Source organism: Poromitra crassiceps, assembly GCF_964638095.1.
Source record: "Poromitra crassiceps genome assembly, chromosome: 14".
Taxonomy (NCBI): Eukaryota; Metazoa; Chordata; class Actinopteri; order Beryciformes; family Melamphaidae; genus Poromitra; species Poromitra crassiceps.
The window spans coordinates 39466050-39487149 of NC_139633.1; the positions used below are offsets into that span (position 1 = coordinate 39466050).

The window sequence follows — 21100 nt, forward strand, 5'->3', positions numbered from 1 at the left end:
CAGAGAAAGCACACATTCTATTAGTTCTTTTGAGATATTGTGTGTTCACAAAATCCTAACAGAAACGAATCCTCGGCTCTTGAAAGATGAGCCAGAATCCTCAAAAAAAAACCTTGGCAGAAGCTAACTACAGTATTGAAAAATGGCTGGCAGTGAATGTGTTAATATTTTATCTTGCTCACCTGAATTTAATCCAAATAACGAGCACAACAATAGGGCCTACTGCATTAATGAATGAAAAGTGTTTTTATTGAAAGTTCTTGTCATCCTACTATTTTATTTTCACTTGTCATGATGATTTTGATGGCATTTTACCCATCATGTTCTTTTTTGTATTCTTTTCTGGCTTCAATAAGATTATGTAACATTTTGGGATAAAAATACAGATTAGCAGTGCAAAACTGGAGGCCACAATTGCAAATATCTCCACAGCAACACTGAACTTCCCTGGAGAGCTGACATACGCAGGGATAAAGGTGATCCAGACTGCACAGAATATCAGCATGCTGAAGGTGATAAACTTGGCTTCATTGAAATTATCAGGCAGGTTCCGAGCCAAAAAAGCTAGAAAGAAACATAACATAGCCAGGACCCCTATATACCCCAATACAGCCCAGAAGCCTACAGCTGAGCCTAATGCACATTCTAAGATGATTTTGTCTTTAAAGTGTTTAAAATTCTGGAAAGGAAAAGGAGGAGAGATAGTTAGCCAAAGTACGCAAATCAGGACTTGTATGAGAGTGAAAGCCAGAACACTGAGTCTCTGCTGAGCAGGGCCGAACCATTTCATGATATTACTCCCTGGAAGTGTAGCCCTGAAGGCCAGTAACACCACTATAGTTTTCCCCAGAACACAAGACATGCAGAGGACAAAGGTGATCCCAAATGCTGTGTGTCGCAGCATGCAGGACCACTCAGAGGGCCGGCCGATGAAGGTCAGAGAACACAGGAAACACAGGGACAAGGAGAAGAGCAGCAGGAAGCTCAGCTCAGAGTTGTTGGCCTTGACTATGGGGCTGTTCCTGTATCTGAAGAAGATGAAAGCCACCATAGCAGTCATGCAAGTTCCTAACAGGGCCGCCGCCGTGAGCAGTGCCCCCATAATCTCTTCATATGATAGAAACTCTGTGTCCTTCTTCTCACAGTCATCTCTTTTCTCGTTTGACCAGAATTCAGGATGGCATCGCTCACAGGTGATGGAATCTACAAGTTAAAATCAAAACAGATATTAGATTTCCTGAGTCACTCCCTTATTTTCCCACGGCGGTGGCAGCAGGACAGGCCGGGGTCAGAAGATGCCAAAGTCAGGACACTCACTCAGTCACTCATAGACATTTAGGGAAGGGGGCGGGGCTAGGGAATAGGAGCCGTAGCGAGGGATAGGTAGGTGTCGAGTCGGGGTTTGACTGGTGGGTAGGGGGAGTGGCGAGGGGGGTGTGGGTGGTGGGAGGGGGCGTGGTCAGGAAACAGTGTGGGACTAGGGAAGAGGGGCCGTAGCTAGAGATAGGAAGGTCGTAGAGTCGGGATTCTAGGGATGGGTAGGGGTTGTGGGAAGGGGTTTGGGTGGTGGGAGGGGTTGGGGAGCAAGGAAGGGGGTGGGGCTATGAAAAAAACGGCCGGAGCTAGGGATAAACTAGAACGACCGCACCGCGGATATATGAGCAGTCGAAATCCATGTATCCATTGCCTATTTCCATTTAATTGAATTTTTTTTATTTATTCAACCAAAAAGTTGCAAAATCTTTAAAATCTGTGTGTTCATAAATTCAATCTGAACATTTGATCTCCGATCTGGAGAGAGCACAGACATTACTACAAAAATCTAACAAATAAAATATGATGCAATACTATTTATTAAAATATCCAGCATTATGTAAGGATGGAAATGCTGCTATCACTGCCAATACCAACATTGAGTCAGGAAATTGTAAAAAATAAAGCAAGACAGACATTGGCTGCTCTGGGCGTTATCTCTCTTCTAGATGGAATGTTGAAAATATATCAGTCAAATGTTTTATATATCAGTTTTATTTGCAAATCAAACCAAGGTAAGTGAGATAAAATGTGTAAGATAATGTTAATGTCTAGTGTTACGGATCGTTAGGTGAGAGTAGGCAGTATCCCATTAACTCAAATATGATAATGTTTACCTATGTATTTCTGGCTGTCTGATCATTGAATGTTGTTGAATTGCCTGGTGGAATTATGAAACTGTGACTTTAAGGAAGGCTTCACAGAGCGACCTTTGCCGCTTGCTTCTGGAGGGAAATGCTTCCGGGGTGAGAAGGACAGTATTCACGAGGAGAACGACGGGCTAGCAGGAGCTACCCTATGTTCTATGTGTTGTATTAAGCGTCATGTGATATGTGTGTTTTACATATGTATGTTTTGTCCATTGATACCTGTAGGCCTTGTATGAGATCAGGCTCCCTCCAAAAGCTTGAAATTGCTTCCTGGGAGACCTGGCATTGTAAGCATTGTAAACCTGATGTTAGTGATGATTATGATGACGATGATGTATGTGTGTGTGTGTGAATACATTTCATTTAATTTCATATAAACTAATATTTCTAGTCTTGCTTTGGCGAGGCACCACTGAATGAGTGAGGCCTGCACGGCTCTCACTTCTGCACAGATAACAGTGCTGTTCCGACGTTGGGACGGGCCAGGATGCCAGCTGAAGGAAGAGTGGCGACCAGATGGTGCCAAACGTCCTGCGTGAAGGCTCAGGTAATTCAGCTGAATTCAATGGTCAATGGCCTAATCTTCTTGTAATCTTTGTCCATTCATCTTACAGTAGCCGATGTGATGATAAGGTACCCCTAGACAAGAGTTTAATTGAGCAGCTGGAAGCCGACAGCCGATGTGTGACACTAGCAATAATTAAGAAATATATTTACTTAAAGGGATAGTTCACATTTTTGAAAGTCTAGCATATTTGCTACTTACCAATGATGATGTTGGTAGAGTTATTTCTCAGCACAATACATCCTGTTTTCTCATAGTAGCTAGTTAGGCAAAAATGCAAGCAAGGTCAATGGGGTCACGCTCCCGTATGTACAAGCTGACTGAAGCTCACTGAAATGTACTTTGTGTGCACTGTGTGTGTGTGTGTGTGTGTGACTGTGGATAAAATTTTAGTGAGCATCAGTCAGCTTGTACATACAGGATCATGACCCCATTGACCTTGCATTTATTTATTCCCAACTTTCCAGAGCTACTATGAGAAATAAGATGGATCGTGCTGAGAAAGAACTCTACCTATCAACATCATCAAAATGTAATCAGTTGATCCTTGAGTCCAGATGGATGTTTGAGCCAAATTTTATGAAATTTGCGTTGATGATGTACCGTGTTCACGAGCCTGAAATGGGTGGTCATGAGGTCACAGTGACCTTGAACTTTGACCAGCAAAATCTAATCAGTTCATCCTGGAGTCCAAGTGGACACCAGTAGTATCTTTGATTATTAATTAATACACAGGACAAGATGTTACTATCCCTTGTGCCAAAATCTGAGGAAAAACACATTTAGAAGCCCAATCCAGAATAAAACAAGCTAACAGGCTAACAAACTAATAAACAAGACACAAATCACCAGTTACCTACCCTAGCCAACAGCAGTATGAAGCATGTCATTGGGGTTTTCAAGTGGGCACCTTCCTTCACCGACGTTTCGTTAAGTTAGGCCCACGACACCTCAAGAAGGCTTAACGGTGTAATCCAGCTTCCTGGAAACACCCCCCTCCATGCTACCACCGCACAACTGCATATTACCTCACTATCTAAGCCTAGCTATCCAGGTCGATTCGGTATGACATTCCTGACTACACCACCACTGTCAATGATTCAGCCCTGTTGATGCGGACCGTTAATCATGACCACCAACAAACAATCCCTAACTACACCACCACTGTCAATGATTCAGCCCTGTTGATGCGGACCGTTAATCATGACCAACAAACAATCCCTAACTACACCACCACCGTCAATGATTCAGCCCTGTTGATGCGGACCGTTAATCATGACCAACAACAAACAATCCCTAACTACACCACCACTGTCAATGATTCAGCCCTGTTGATGCGGACCGTTAATCATGACCAACAACAAACAATCAATCTGACCTTAGCGAGCTCCCCAGCTAGCATGTTTCCTCCTTATCCACAGCCATTCACTTGCTCGTTCTGCTGCCTGAGACATGTTGCTAACCGCAAGTTTCAGGCTCCGTCCCCGAATGCCCAACTCAGTTAGTAAGGCAATAACGGACTTTGCCACAAAACCACGGCAGCCCACCTCTACAGGCCGCACTCGAGCCCTCCAACCTCGCTGCTCTGCCTCTGCTGCCATTTCAGCATACCTAGCTTTCTTGCGCTCATAAGCCTCCTCAACTCGATCTTCCCACGGGACTGTGAGTTCGATAAAATAAACTCTCTTCTCTACCTCAGACCACAGTAACAAGTCCGGACGTAGCCGGGTGCTAACTATATATGCTGGGATGACTAGCTGTTCATTCAAGTCAACCCTCATTTCCCAGGCTCCACCTACACTTAGCTGCCCTAACTTGTGCCTGACCTTAATTGGTCTAATCTTTTCTCCCTCACGTACAAATTTGATCTGTCTATTCTCTTTGCTAGCAACTAGAGAATTTACTTCTAGCCGCTTTTCCTCAACTGCAGCTGCCAAACATTTCAACACCTGGTTGTGACGCCAGGTGTATCGCCCCTGGGAGAGACTGACCTTACACCCTGACAGTATATGCCTCAATGTACATACACTAGAACACAACGGGCAGGCACCATCCTCGCCCAACCACTGATTTAAGTTCTGGGGAGATGGCAGCACATCATAAGTAGCCCCTAGAATAAATCTAATTCTGCTGGCCTCCATGCTCCACAACTCTCTCCACTTCAACTTTCTCTTCTCTACACTCTCCCAGTTCACCCACTGTCCTTGCTTTGCCTGCGACACTGCCTTAGTACATCTTACTGCCTCCTCTTGCCTATGTACTTCTTCAACTACCATCTTCCTCTTTTCTATTACTGATGCCTTGTTCCACACAGGTTTCCCTATGCACAACCCTAAGCCTCCACGCCCATGCTGCACCTGACCTATGATATCCCTGTGTCTAAGAGCTGACTGTGCTTGCTGTACTGCCTCCTTTGGGTTCCACTTCCTCCCTGTTTTAACTGTGGGCGCTACACTCCTAACCACTGGATCCTTTGACTGAGTCAGAGTCATTTCCAGTCTAACCTTAGCACACTTGAACTCCTCTGTCAGGCTAGATAATGGCAATTCCAATATGCCTTTCCCATATAAGGCTACACTGCTTAGGCAGCGTGGGACTCCGAGCCATTTTCTAATGAATGAGTTAATCATCCTTTCTAGCTTTTCTACCTTTGAAAGGGGAACCTCATACACTGTCAGTGGCCACATCAACCGAGGCAACAATCCAAACTGCAAACACCACAACTTTAACTTTCCTGGGAGCCCTGACTTGTCTATACTTGAAATACCTTGAATCATTTCCTGCTTCACCTCCTCAAACTGTCCCTTATCACTGAGACTTGCATCATACCATCTTCCCAAACTCTTGACTGGTTTCTCTAACACTGTAGGCACCACCTCATCATTTATAACAAACTTCTTACCTACTACCCTCCCTTTAATGATTGAAATACTCCTGGACTTACTTGGCTTCACTTTCATTCTAGCCCACTGCAGATTACTATTTAACTTATCCAACAATCTGCTAGTACATGGAGCGGTTGACGTCATAGTCGTCATGTCATCCATGTATGCCCTAATTGGAGGGAGCCGCAGCCCTCCCTGCAGCCTTTCTCCACCCACTACCCATTTTGAAGCCCTAATAATGATCTCCATTGCCATGGTAAAAGCTAATGGGGAAATTGTACACCCTGCCATAATGCCTATCTCCAGCTGCTGCCAAGCTGTAGTGTACTCTGCTGTGGTAAAGCAGAGTTGAATATCTAAGAAGTAGGCTTTAACTAAGCTCTTTATACTACCTGGCACTCTAAAAAAATCAAAGGCCTCCCATAACAGACTATGCGGCACTGACCCGAAAGCATTAGCCAGGTCCAAGAATACTACATGCAGGTCTCTCTTCTCACGCCTAGCTGACTGGATTTGGTGCCAGATCATGCTGGTGTGCTCTAAGCACCCGGAGAAGCCGGAAATTCCAGCCTTTTGCACCGAAGTATCTATTAGCCTATTATTTTCTAGATAACTAGACAGCCTCTGTGCCACAACACTAAAGAAAACCTTCCCTTCAACATTAAGTAGACTGATAGGTCTAAACTGACTTATCTCTAACGAGTCCCTTTCTTTAGGAATGAAGATTCCCCCTGCTCTACGCCATGCCTTAGGAATAACCTGCTTCTTCCAGACTACCTTCATCAGCTTCCATAGAAACTGCAACACATCTGGAGCACTCTTATACAGCCGGTAGGACCCGGGGCTGAAGAGGCCCTTGCACGTCTCACTACTTCTTGAACTTCTTTCCACCTTGGTGGGCTATCATCACACTGGCTCTCTATTTCACCAATAGGTGGAATATCAGCTGGGACTGTCATCTCTCTAAACCTTTCCCTATCTTTGTGAACCTCCTCCAAATATTCCTCAAGCTTCTGCTTAGGTACCATAAGGCTACCATTCTTTTCCTTACTAAACAATGACTTCACAAATCTAAATGGATCCTTATAGAATGCTATTCTAGCTCGCTCTTTCTTTTTCCTATTTTTCCTAATGCTCTCTGCTCTTCTTAAAACTGCCAACCGATCCCTCACATCTGACTGCAAGCAATCAATGCCTTCCTTCTCAACCTCTGTAGCTTTCCTCCACTGCCTCTTAAGCTGTCTTCTCTCCTGGATAAGTCTATCTATCTCTTGTTGGCGCCTAGATTTAACTACCTCACCCTCTAGTTTCTTCCTTTTCTCAAAGACGCCAAACCTTTCCTTACCATAATCATAAATACAATCTCCCATTTTCTCCAACTTACTCTCAGCAGTTCCTTTAAGCTTCTCTAACATCCTAACCAAATCACTATTGATATCTTCCCACTTCCTACTTTCCGCTGCACCTGGCCACTTAACTCTAGGCTTCTGACCGCTAATCTTCTCCCTTTTTGGCTGGCTGGCCTCTCTGCTTTCCTCGGTGCTAGGACCTGCCTCAACATCAGGGGTGCTGATGTCCTGCGAGCTGTGGGTTACTTCCTGTCGCTGGACTTCACCCGACTGACTTGATAAACTTCTTAAGAAATAATTATCAATGCGGGGGACATGAGATAAGAAGGAAGTTTGGATAAAAGTGTTTTTATGTGTCTGTCAATATACTGAGAAGTAGGTTCTGTAAGGGACTGTGTACCTGCCACAATAGGCCTGCCTGGTATAGGTTCCACACAGCTCTTATCAATCTTTGGAAGAGTATAAAAAACTGGACAAACAGGGTGTTTCTGTAGCATAAACGTATTCATCCTGACAGATCCTTTGCCCCCCACAAGCTTTTTAGTAGAAATGTGTAAGCTGATCCTCAACAGGAATTACTTTAAATTTGAAAATGCTTATTATTTAATGTCAAGGTGTAAGTATGGGGAGTACCTGCTCTCCTAACTATGCTACCCTCTTTATGGGTAGGTTTGAAGAAGACTTTGTCTACCACAACCCTTTTTGTTCCTTGTTAAAATGCTGGTTACGTTTTATTGATGATATATTTTTCATTTTCACGGGGTCACTTGCTCAACTTGAGGAATTCAAGGTATACATCAATTCTAGAATGCCCTCTTTAAAATTTTCACTAGAATTCAGTCTTGAGTCTGTATCCTTTCTGGATGTTTGTGTAAACAAGTCTGAACAACTCATGACCAAGGTAGGGTTTACCCTTTAGCCAGTTTTTACGAATAAAGAGGATCTGCAGTACTGACATTTCTTTTGAAGAACAGGCTTCTGAACTCTGTTCACGATTCAGAGCTAAGGGTTACAGTACTACTGACCTTGATAACAGCCTCCAGAAAGTTAGAAATATGAAGCGACAGGACTTGTTGGCACCCAAAACTTCCTCTCATGATTTTAATATTGTTTTTGTGCTACAACCTTCTCTCCTGTTTCCCAGGAAATAAAAAAGTGTGTCTTGAAACATTGGCACATCTTGTGTAGTGACCCCCAAGTAGGCCATGTACTAAGCCTCCCATTTTTGCTCACAAACGAGCCAGGAACATAAGGGACATGTTAGTCAGAGCTGACTGTCATAACACATCCTTCACACTTTTTGTCTAATGTATCTAATGGTAATTTTCCTTGTTCCAATTGTGTTCAATGTAACGCCATGATCAGGGGTCAGTTTTTTCTACACCCACACTCTGGTAAAAAGTTCTTTATCAAGAGCAGAATCTCATATAAAACTAAATTTGTTGTGTATCTTTTGAAGTGCCCCTGTGGCTTATGTTATGTGGGTAAGACCAGAAGGCATTTTTATATTCTGCAGCTGTCTTTTGGAACAGTCTGCACAGTGACCCGAAAATAGTGAACAGTGCTGATAGATTCAAGTCCAGCCTAAAGGCATGGCTCAAAAGGGACTATAATTAGCCTAGATATTCAGTTAAAGGCACTTTTACATGTTTTTATGTGTCTATGTTATGTCTATGTTATGTATGTGATGTGTTGTGATGTCATGTGTCTTTACGATGTCTGTACGATGCATGTCTGAACACTTTGTTCCCCTACCCCCCTACAAGGACCACAATGGAAATAAGCTCTGAGCTTTTTTGTGTCTATCCTTGGCAGTATCCCAGAATGTGCTTCTGTCACATGTTATTTATATATTGTCAAATAAAGTCATTCATTTAAAAATCTGCAACTCTGAACACAAAAGTAAGATTAGGAACAAGGATGAAAAGTCCCCAGTAGCAAGGCACTTTAATTCTGCCGGCCATGATGTGTGTTCTCTTAGGTTCCAGGGCATTGAAACTGTAGCACCTTTAAAAATAGGTGGTGATAGGAACAGAGCTCTGTTACAGAGAGAAGCTTTTTGGATTCAAACTCTGCAGATGGAACATCCTAAAGGCCTTAGAGGAGTTACTGCTAGGTAGTTTCCTCTAGTTATTTTGATCCTTTTTCTAAATATTTCTATTTTGTACTTTCTCTACATGGCCCTTAGTGTGTATACTTTTGACCTTGTGGGTCATACCTGTCACAATAGGGTTACAGACACAGGGCCTATACCTTGATTCTATTGGTCTAAATACAGTAGCTGCAGGTTAGGTTGGCCAGCTTCCCTGGCAGTTTTTTGTCAGATTGTTTTCCTTGGCAGGCACTAGGTCACTTTTTTAACCTTCTATTTGTTGTGTGCAATTCAAGGGTGGTCATGCTTTCAGGGAGCGATGTGAGAGCATGTCTGAGTGAGGTTTCTATAATTGTATGTATTTCTATGGTAAGATTTTGTATATTCTTTAAGTGTCATATTATGTAGATGTAAGGCAGTAGCCTGAATTAGACACCAGGTGTCGTCGTTACGTTGTTATTCCACGGAGAATTCCGCAAGTAGCGCTGGTAACCCTTTATTTTACAGGTACCCTAGTTACATATGAACTATTTGTAATTACACATGAACACCAAATGTAATTACACAGTAATTACCAATAGTTATAAATTAAGTTCATATGTAGTTACATTGTAACAGACCTGTAAAATGGAGTGAGTCTGTTCAACTGTAGTTCATTATGTAATTACATGGAACGGGACCTGTAAAGTGGAGTCAATCTATTCAACTGTAGTTCATATGTAGTTACATGGTACCGGACCTGTAAAGTGGAGTGAGTCTATTCAACTGTAGTTCATATTTAGTTACATGGTACTGGACCTGTAAAGTGGAGTGAGTCTATTTAACTGTAGTTCATATGTAGTTACATGGTACCGGACCTGTAAAGTGGAGTGAGTCTATTTAACTGTAGTTCATATGTAGTTATATGGTACGGGACCTGTAATGAAGCCCCGGGCTGGGACAGAGATTGCTAAAACCCAGTGGTGGATTCGAACCACTGAACTTCTGATTGCAAAGCAGGCGGCTTTAACCACTCAGCCATGAGGGCTTTTCAAATTTCATGGTGGAGTTTAAGAAGATAACTGTATGGCAGTCAGATGTAGTTGTCACTTCATTTTTTTCCGGCGGCGCCCGTTTTTTTTCCCTTTTTAAGCCATATTTAGAGTAATATATCATTTTAAATCAACATTAGGATTATACTGTTGTGATGTCATTATTCAGTATATTCTCTTTCATGTCACCACCTGCTCAGCTCTCATTTGGGGCGTTTGAAGCTCAATTTGGGCCGTTTGAAGCCCAATTTGGGCCGTTTGAAGCCAGATTTGGGCCGTTTGAAGCCCTATTTGGGTCGTTTAAAGCCAGATTTGGGCCGTTTGAAGCCTGATTTGGGCCATTTGAAGCCCAATTTGGGCCAAGTCCAATTTTACAATGAGATGCACCCACTTTAAACCTGAATAAAGTAATAAAACCACTAGTAAACCAGTAGGCGGCGCCTGGCCTGCTGTTCAGTGAGTGGCCTGGCCTGGCCTGCAAAAAAAAAAAAAAAAAAAAAATTTTTTTTTTTTTTTTTTTTTTGGCAGGCTGAAATATTAGGGTAGGTCCGGACCTCCCCGTCCTCATAGCTAGCTACGGCCCTGCTGGCTATGTAAGTCTTGTGTTGTGTTGATGGCAGAGCGCCTAACGCACACCTGGGGTGAATAATAAACCCTGGCGTCTCGTGTGGACTCGTCCAAAGTTGGAGTTGTCTCCGTCTTTCAGAAACAAAGATTTTGTGTATGGACTCCTTATTAGGATAGGGATTTGTTAACTGACAATGCATCTCAGGTGATGTTTAGGAGTAACGCAAAATTATTTAAAGAGTAGTGTAATGAGTAGTGTAACGGATTACTTGCTCCAAGGAGTAATTTAGTAAAGTAAGCCATTACTTTTTTTAAAGTAACGAGTAATGTGTAATATATTACTTTTTTGAGTAACGACCCCCCACACTGCCAACAAGTGAGCAGTCCACATCTATGTCTGTCCAGACTTTGACGTTTGAGCAAAATGTGAAGAAATTCGGTTACTGAGATATCTCGTTAACGAGCTTGAAAATGCCGCTTGTGAAGTCAAAGTGACCTTGACCTTTGACCACCAAAATGTAATCAGTTCAAGTGGACGAAATGTGGTGTTCCTTGACGGATTTTCCTCAAGTCTTGTGGATTTTCCTCAAGTCGAACATCGAACATCGTCGTGTTTATTTTCTCTCCCTCCCCTCCAGTCAATGTGGTCTGCTGTGCTCTTAACACATTGAGTGCCAGCCATGTTTTCAATCCTGTAGGTAACTTGTGCCAGGGGTGTTTTTGACGATTCTGGCTCATTTTACAACAGCCGAGGATTATTTTCTGTTAAGAATTCATGAACACCAATCATCTAAAAAATAACTAATAGAATGTGTGCTTTCGCTGTCTAAAAGAGTTAGTTTGCAGAGTTAGTAGTTATGTAGATATTAGCCGTTGAGTACAGCATGGTTTCAGCGTCTGGAAATTTATTCAGAGATAAATGGCTTTTTGTGAAACAGTCACTTTAACCATTCATTTTTGGCATCAGTAAGACCGTCAGACATTCTAAACAATAGTTTTGAACAGTAATTTCCTCCATAACAACAGGAAACACCCCTCTCATTCAAACTCCTCCCTCCGTGTGTCTTCTCCTCCTTCCTCCTGGCTCTAACAGCGGGCGTGTCAGAAGCGCGTTGCTGCTGCCTGCCTGCCTGTCTGCGTGCCTGCCTGCCTGCTTGCCTGCGTGCGGACGCTCCTTGTGCGAGTCAAGATGGGCCGGGGAATGCGTGGGCAATGGGCAGATGTTGATTCTGGCCTTTCTGAGGTGTTTCAAAGTGTGTTTCACCTATAATCTATTTTGCAAATCGCTCTCCGCTCTCTGTGTGCTGCTGCCTGCGCGCGGCCGCTCTCGGGCAAGACGAGTCTGAAATGGATTACTGTAAAATCGCCTCGCCATTTCCTTGAATGGCTTGCTCCCGCGGCAGTTTTTTCTTTGATTTCGGTCGTCTGGGGGAGCACTGTCAACACTTAGTGGGTCGGTAAAATAGATTATACACATTCTCTTGCTCCAATAGTGATCTCGAAGATGTAAAAGTTGTTGATTGATGTCCCACCGTCAAAAAAAAAAAATGTTTATGTAAGACGAGTAAACTCGGCTCTGGCACTCAAGCGTTGGATTATGTAAGACGAATTATCTCGGCTATGGCACTTAACGTGTTAAAATACTGAACACAACCTCGTCAAAGGTATATATATAAATATATATATATATACTGATATGTATAGATATAGACTGTCCAATATTCGTATTGGACAGTCGAATCCGAGTCGACTGGCAGAATCCTGAGTCAAGGACAGCCCTAGGTCACAGTGACCTTTATCTTTAACCTTTGACCACCAAAATCGAATCAGTTCATTCTTGAGTCCAAGTGGATGTTTGAGCCAAATGTGACGAAATTCAGTCAAGGCGTTCCTGAGATATCACGTTAACGAGCTAGAAAATGGCGTTTGTGAGGTCACAGTGACCTTGAACTTTGACCACCAAAATCTAACCAGTTAATCCTTGAGTCCAAGTGGACGTTTGAGCCAAATGTGATGAAATTCAGTGAAGGAGTTCCTGAGATATCGCGTTAACGAGCTAGAAAAGGCATCCGCGAGGTCACAGTGATCTTGAACTTTGACCTTTGACCGCCAAAATGTAATCACTTCGTCCTTGAGTCCAAGTGGACGTTTGAGCCAAATGTGATGAAATTCTGTCAAGGCGTTCATGAGATATCGCGTTAATGAGCATCGGACGGACATACGTACGTATGTACGTACGTACCGAAACGAACGAACGAGCTAGAAAATGGCGTTTGTGAGGTCGGTGACCTTGAACTTTGACCTTTGACCACCAAAATGTAATCAGTCCATCCTTGAGTCCAAGTGGACGTTTCAGCCAAATTTGAAAAAATTCCGTAAAGGCGTTCCTGAGATATCGCGTTAACGAACATCGGACGGACATAGGTACATACCGAAACCCAAAACCATAACCCGAAACCATAATGCCTCCGGCTCGGATATTGCCGGCGGAGGCATAAAAATGTATGATGCATGTTAGTTATTCGTTATCTACAACTCATTTCCATGGTGTTTACATCATAATCACATAATGCAACTCAACCATTTTCTATGAATCAGAACAAGACTTCACAGTACTCACAGTACTTTTATATTCAAGTGCACTGATGATGAACTCCTTTATTACTATAATTGTATTGTATCTAAACATATAAATAGTGGTATTATATTTTAATATTTATTTGATTGCTGATATTGAATTTACTTGATCCATTAAATAATACTAGAGTACCTGCAGTGTTGGGCAAGTTACTTTCAAAATGTAATATACTACATATTACTAGTTACTTTCATTTGAAAGTAATAAGTTACTTTACAATATTACTTTCTGTGTAGAGTAACTTGTTACTTATTACACTACTTTTGCATTACTTTTACCAAAACAACAGCAGCAGCAGAATGACATCGCTGCACCGGAACCATCCAGAAAAATAATTTCAACCGCCTTGAAGTCACTGTGTAAACAATCCAAAATTCTAAATGTTATTATTTTCCTTTGTTATTGTCATCTATAGCGGTTATTTGCATTAAAACACACAGTTTGATTAGGAAATGATTGTATCTTTTTAAAAATGTGCTTTGATTTAATAAAATGCAACTCAATTTGTAACTTGAGTTACTTGAGAAAGTAACTGGTATAATATTACTGAAATCCTATAAGTAATAAGTTATATTACTGAGTTACTGCTAAAAGTAATATATTACATGTAATATGTTACTTTTGTAATGAGTTACCCCAACACTGAGTACCTGTGGTGTTGCTGACTTCTCCCTCTGCACATGGTATACAGTCATAGCAGCAGACTGGCTTTCCTTTCTGGAGGACCTTACGGGTTCCTGGGGGACAGCTCTCACTGCACACTGACACAGGCACCTGCATGAACAAAAAAGCAGTATGAGAGACACTTTGATATGCTGTTGTATTTACAGGTCACCATTTGGAATTCTGATGAAATTGACATTACGATACAATAATCCCACAAGTTAACAAACCATAATCCCATTCCATGAGTGATCATACGGTATTAAAGAAGTATTAAAAAAAATTACACCCTGGACCTTATTTCCAGCTTTAAATATGATGTTTAAGTCACCCTGACAACTTCGGTTTGATTAGCAGCAGCAGAAACGATAATCAGTTTGAACTGCAACCTGAAAACGAGGAAAATGGGGCATCTGAAATGATTGTATTTATGTCTAGTCAAAAGCTTATTCCGATTATTATATATATATATATATATATATATATATATATATATATATATATATATATATATATATATATATATATATATATTATAATAATAAATGTAGCTAGAGCGAAAATTCTATAAGAGAGACCTTAATGTCATTCATTCACTCACTTTTCATTCTTTCACTCTCAGGATATAACTCTAGCTCTCATACCCACTTCTTAATCAAACTGCATTTTCCTGTTCTAGGAGAAACCCTTTAGTTGTCACTGGCTCTCATTCATCCCTCCTGTCCTCATTCACATCTTTCCCTGTCAGGAGAAAACCTTTTAATGTCACGCCCACTCATTGATAAATTACGTCATCAATCACCCCTTTTCCCGCTTCTATCTAGCGTCACTGTTTGTGGGAGGTATCGTTCATTTTAGGCCAATCAGAGTAAGACACCTTTTCCCATTCAGCCTATCACCATCAAGCTGTCAAAGCTAAAAGCTCTCCGCTTTCTCTGTGTGATCTGTTGCTTTTCAGTACGTTCCTGCGACCCGCCTCCACCCCATTCTCCTCCAGTCCTCTGAGATCTCAGATTCAGAAGCTTCGCCACCAAGACCAAGACCTCATCTGTCACCACCACCAGGTCTAGACTCCACGGGGGGGATCTTCATTCCTATTCCTGGCTGATCTACCCCTGCTGATCATGACGTCATAATCAAGCTGACGTCATGATGGAGTCTAATCGCCAAAACTATATCTCTGTGCCTACAGGCTCATGTATCTAATCATCTAATAAATCATTGTCATTCTAGAAAGGTGTCTCTCTGTTTGAATTATTATTAGCACATCCCACTTTATCTCCCGCTGCTATTTGTAATCCATATGGCCTTATTCCATACGAGCATATCTATAGGCTATGCTAGGCTGGCTGCTACACAACAGACTGAGTCAACTCTGACCTGCCCCGGATGTGCTTCAGAAGAAGAAGATAAGTGCTTCTGTTTGGTAACAGAAGAAGAAGAGAAAACCACAGATGAAGAAGAGAAGCACTGATTATCGTTTCTGTTGATGCAAACCAAAGTTGCCAGGGTGACTTAAAGATCATATTTAAAGCTGGAAATAAGGTCCAGGGTGTAAAAAAAAAAAAATTATCCTTTAACCTGTTCTGAGTTCTGTGCCCAAATTAAGGACTTAGTGTGCAGATTTAGCTGTTTTTCTGCAGGTAAAGATGCGTCGTAAAGACCAACGGTCACAAACTCCACACTGCCATTTTCGTCCGGCTGCCAGTTTATGATTTCATACTTTGCTGCTGGGTCTCCATTCTCATCAAAGTAAACGTTCTCCCCCTCCTTTGTCTTGAACTGAACCTTTTTTATGTGCTGCAAAATCTAAGCAGATAGATATTACTTTACTTATTCCATTAAATGTAAACCACCTCGTATTAGCTCTGCAGAATGATTAACATGCAAGAATGTATTAAACAAAACTATTACAAAGAAAATAAAAAGCAAAAAAGAAAAGAAAATCTGTTCATGTGAAGCAAATGATTTAACTATCATTCAACCTTCAGTGATCAACTCACGGTGAATGGATCTGGCTGTACCTTGTTGCCACATATTTCTTTACAGCCAAGAACACTATGTAGAGCGTGAGCCACAGCATACACTGCTTTATAGACATTGTTAAAGATGGGCATATATGACATATCAGTGAAACTGTTTTGCTGCACAGACAGATCTTCAGACCCTGTACAGTATCTCTGATTCCCTCCTGAGCTTTTTGTCTGCTTGAACTTACAATCAAACATTGTCTCCCAGAATTCTGTGAACAATTCATGACTAGATGAATTGAGTGACTTTACATCCAAAATGAACTCTCTCATGCCTGTGACATGGGCCTTGGGGATGTTCAGCCCTATAGCACCATCCAGGATGCGGTGTCCATTCATAGTTACAATGTCGGGAGAAACGATCCAGGCCTCACTGCCAACCCACTGGTACCCAGTCAGGTTGTGGGGGGCCATCTCATGTATTAGTATTTCCAACTCAGCAAAGAGGAGGAATGCAACAATCACCTGGGAAGTGGAAGCTTTGATAATGTCAATTAGTATCTGTATTTTCTCTGGTGGATCTGTTCTAAAGAAGGATACAGAGTACTCTAGACAGATGCCCAGCTTTTGGGCCGTCTCTGTGAATATGGCCATGCCTTTGTTGCCATAATCATCATTGCTTCTAATTGCCCCGACCCAAGTCCAGCCAAAGTGCTTGACCAACTGGGCCAGAGCTCTGCTCTGGTAGAAGTCACTGGGTATTGTTCTGAGGAAGGATGGGTACCGTACTTTGTCACTGAGACAAGCACAGGTGGCCCAGTGGCTGATCTAGGGAGTAGAAATAAATGATATTGCCAAGATGAGGATGCAAATGATAAAACAATGTACACAGGAAAACATAGAGCACATTAACAGTCAGACAATTTGCAGTATAATAATTACTGTATTATCGAGAAAATAAATAGATAAATAAATAAACAAAATGAATAGATCAAACTGTGGCCAAAGTGATGATTATACAAAGAAGATAAAAAAATCACTACCCACCACTGGGATATGAAAAGGTCCAATGACAGTGGATATAGCCATGGAAAGAGAGGAGTAGCTGTCTCCAATAATGGCCTGCACTTGGGCTGGTCTGGTGCAGGGTGCCATGGAGGCTGTGGATATATCCTCAATACTGTTAGCCAAGGCCAGTGCCACTCTTACTGCCCCTGCAATGTTGCCACATCCATCATAGATCTTATAGCCCAGAAAGACGCCAGGCAGCAAGGCTGTGCTGTTGTTAATCTCCTCAATGGCAAAGAGCATAGCCTGAGCAAACTGGAACCCTGGGAAATCCAAACTTGACCCAGACAGTTAGAAATAGTTGGTGTTATAGCCAGTGAAATGAAACATTAAAAGTGAAAACTTGAGCAAACATCAGTTACAACTCAATTCACCATGATAAAAAAATATATATATTGATTTTATAGATCTACCCAGCTCTTCTAATCTTCTATCTTACTTATGTCAAACAGCTTGCTACAGTGTGATTTACCTTGTGCACTGCAGTGGCGGTGGTCTGTACATGTAGGTGTCCTGTCTGTCTTTCCAGCTGTTGTGGAAAGAGAAAATTCCACCCAAAATAATGTCCCCATTCTTAGACAGCTGGGGGATCTCCGGCTCCCCTATCTGCCGACACACCGGCTCCTCAGCCACAGAGAGAGATGCCACCAGCAGCAGCTGCAGAAGGACCCAACCCTGCTTTGTCCAGCTTTGGGTGGACATCATACTAAAGACCGTTATACACAAAGAGTGATGTGAATATACAGCACAAAATTGTGATGCAAATTTTGACCCACCTGTCAATCACAGCAACAGATGTGTACACTTCGGAAGTGAATTTCTGAGAAATCAACCCTTGTCTGAAAAAAATAAACGCTGCAAGAAAAGAAAAAAGCGTGCATGTATAAGGACGTTAAGAGACAAACTGCAGGGCAGCATCAGATGTGTCCTAACAGGAGCAGGGCAGAACTTGCATCAGTATTTATAGATATTAAAGCATGACACATAGTAATGAACAGTGATGTTCCATAGCTCCACAGCCTCCCTGGACAGGGGCAGAACAGAGGAGGGAGGTACAAAACTGGTAAGTTCTTAATGAGTTTTGGCTGTATCTTATGAGTAGTAACCCATTCAGTCACATACAATTGTGGTGTTTTTGCATTCAATATTTTAATTTATAATTTATGATACATAATAATTTATAATATTGGAATTTGAATATTTATATCTGATGTGCAATAATTAAAAAAAAATGTGTGATGAAGGAGTGATAAAATCCTAGAACATTTTATTTTAAATTGGTTAACTGTATTCCATAACATTCAGTCTTGCAAGTCAGATAAGTCATAGGTGTACCTGATTTGAGCATCCTACTACTAATTGTGGAGCTGTATGCGTTTATGTACAGTATGGGCTCTATCTTCCCAACGGCGGTAATTTTGCGTTAGTGCCCGTTTTGCGCTGGAATAGCGCCGCGCAAAGCCCTAATTGTGGGCGTGTCGGCCCGCTGCGCTTCACCTCATCTCAGCGCAAACCTCCATAGGCATGTTTATGCCCATAAATCAGGGATACTCAACTTGCTTTGCCCGGGGGCCACTTTCGTGAAATGATAGAAGGCCAGGGGCCAGTTAATAAACAAACAATATACATTTTTCTGTAGCGGATTGTAGGTGTCAGACGGAGTTTAGTCTGACAATGTTGTGCACACCGGATAGTTACTTAGGTTAAGTACATACATAAGTGCCTGGGTAGCGAGCAGACGGCAGTATTTGACAATTTAGCAGCTAAATCATAGATTATTGAAAGATATTCCATATTCCAGACTGAAATGCTATAACAGAAGTGTGAGTATTGGCCAGAATTACATGAACATTTGGACACTTATTCAGCGGGTATCTTGCATGTTGCGTTCAGGTGCACTGTAAAAAAAAAAAAAAAAATTGCAATTCCATCGCGGGCCACACAGGCGGCGCCCGCCCGCGGGCCGCCAGTTGAGTATCACTGCCATAAATGATTCACAAGGTGAGATCACTCCCCTTAAAAGCCACAGCATCACCGCCATCACGTCACCAGCTTATTTCTTGCTGAGAGCAAGCAGAGAAACAGAGAGAGAAAAGAGAGAGGGTGAGAGAGAGAGACAGAGTGAGAGAGAGGGAAGAGAGAGAGGGCCGCCGCACAATTAAGCAGTGATGTCCCAAAGCGTGCGCTTACTGTAATTAGACGTTTCGTTCATATAGGCTATAACATAGGCCTACACATCTAAAAATATTTGTTTCTTTAATAGGGTAGGAATGTGTGAGATTTTACTTCTAGCCTATTTCAATAGCCTGTGTCAGAATTGTCCACTCTGGTTAAGCAATTGACTGCGGTCACACCATCCACGCTGTGGAGAAGCTGGTCTTGCATGCGTGCAATTGCAGGGAAAGAGGTTACTGTACTGGCCGGGATTTGAGACTTGCCTCTATATACGTGTCCCAGACTGCATCCACTCTTGTCGTCCTGTCAGTCATCAGGCTGTGCAAGTATGGCAGCAAGTGCATCCGAGTGTACTCTCCAAACACTCTGGCACGCTGGGTTTTGTTGATGTGTATGACTGCTGCCATATCAAGCACAACCACAGAAGCTTCTTTGGCTGATGGAGATTGGCCAGGACCAGGCATTCCTGGTAGGCACCCAAGAATGTCTGACTTGGTTCCTGACTGCAGCCTGCCTTGATCGGACAAAGATGGAGGCTCACGCTGATTCTCATGCTTGAAGAAGTCATCTATGTCGAGATCAGGACGGGCTTGTAGGGACAAGAAAAGCTTGGTGACGAGAGCTGTATTTGCCTTGGCAGACCCCAGCTTGTTAGCACCTTTCTTCAGATCCACAGATGGCCTGTTGGTGAATGTGAATAAGTTGGCCCTTGGAATGACATCAGATAGGGGCTTGGTGGCTTTTTCTATTCTGTCCCTTACAAACTCTGTGAACATGGCTTTTCCAATGTTTGGAGCTTCCCTGAGGGAGTTGGAGATCTCATGGTCCATGACCTCACCAGTATCTAGGGTGATGAGCTCTGTACCCATTTCTTTGAAGGGATTGACCATTTTATCCTCCTTGACAAGATCACATAGAGCTTTCAGATGGTTGAGGAACTTCTTCTGTTCAGCAGCTGAAGACTCTGGATGTTCCAGACTTTCCTTCTTGCTTGAGGCAGAGAAACAGGCAACCTCAAACTCATCAATGGCCCGTAGCACTTCAGGTTTTGAGAGCTCAATGATCTCCTTTTCCTCCTGCTGACCATAGAGGCCAATTGATCCACTGTCCTCCTTCAGAAACTTGATGCTGTGCTCCTGGCTCTGATCCATTGCCATTATTGTGAACTTCTTGTCACCACGTTGCACGACAAACCTCCCCTCCAAGAAAGCCTTGTGGACTGATGGGTGGGTATCTGGTAGTTGTGCCATGTCTTTCAAGAAGATTGGTTCGACGATAGTTCGTATGTCCAAACGCAAATAACCATGGGCACATGGTTACCTTATGTGACTTGATTTCAGAGATGGACATTTTTTTGTAATGACTTTGCTAGAAAATATTTTTCATACAAGAGTGATGGTAGCATGTTTAATTATATTCCTAAGGACTGAACATGTGGGTTTAGAGCCCTATGGGTTTAGAATATTCTTTCTATGTTACTTTGCTTCAGAGATATGGACAGTTTTTTTTTGCTAGAAATGACCTTGACAATAAATTTGACCTTGAACATGACCTTGAAATGTGAAACCTATGTCAGATATGGATTCATAGCACCAAAAAAGTTGAAAAAGTGACATTATACGACAATCTAAGACTTCAATAAGCTGAGATATGACCTTTGGTCTTTTCGGTGACCGCCATTTTGGATTTTATGGATACCGGCCACTAGGGGGCCACCCCAACTTACCTAACACCTAATACCTAACACCCTGTCAAAAATAAAAAACTTTATGATTTTTGACATATTCCCTCCCAGCTATACCCATTGGGTGCACTGACCATAACATAATAGCCTTTACAAGAAAAACTAAAGTTCCCAAAACAGGACCCAAAATTATTTATAAAAGACTGGGACAGGATGAACCTTGTTTTTGT

General features: G+C 42.2%; 1 protein-coding gene across 1 annotated transcript; it reads right to left on the reverse strand.

Annotated features, from left to right (window-relative positions):
- Nucleotides 1-289: 289 nt before the first annotated feature.
- LOC310789186 (extracellular calcium-sensing receptor-like) lies at nt 290-17716 on the reverse strand (the record flags this gene model as incomplete). Its single annotated transcript, XM_083650773.1, has 6 exons — nt 290-1203; nt 13961-14084; nt 15555-15782; nt 15977-16771; nt 16991-17288; nt 17484-17716. 6 exons carry the CDS (start codon nt 17714-17716, stop codon nt 290-292), a joined length of 2592 nt encoding a protein of 863 aa, XP_083506899.1.
- Nucleotides 17717-21100: the final 3384 nt, after the last annotated feature.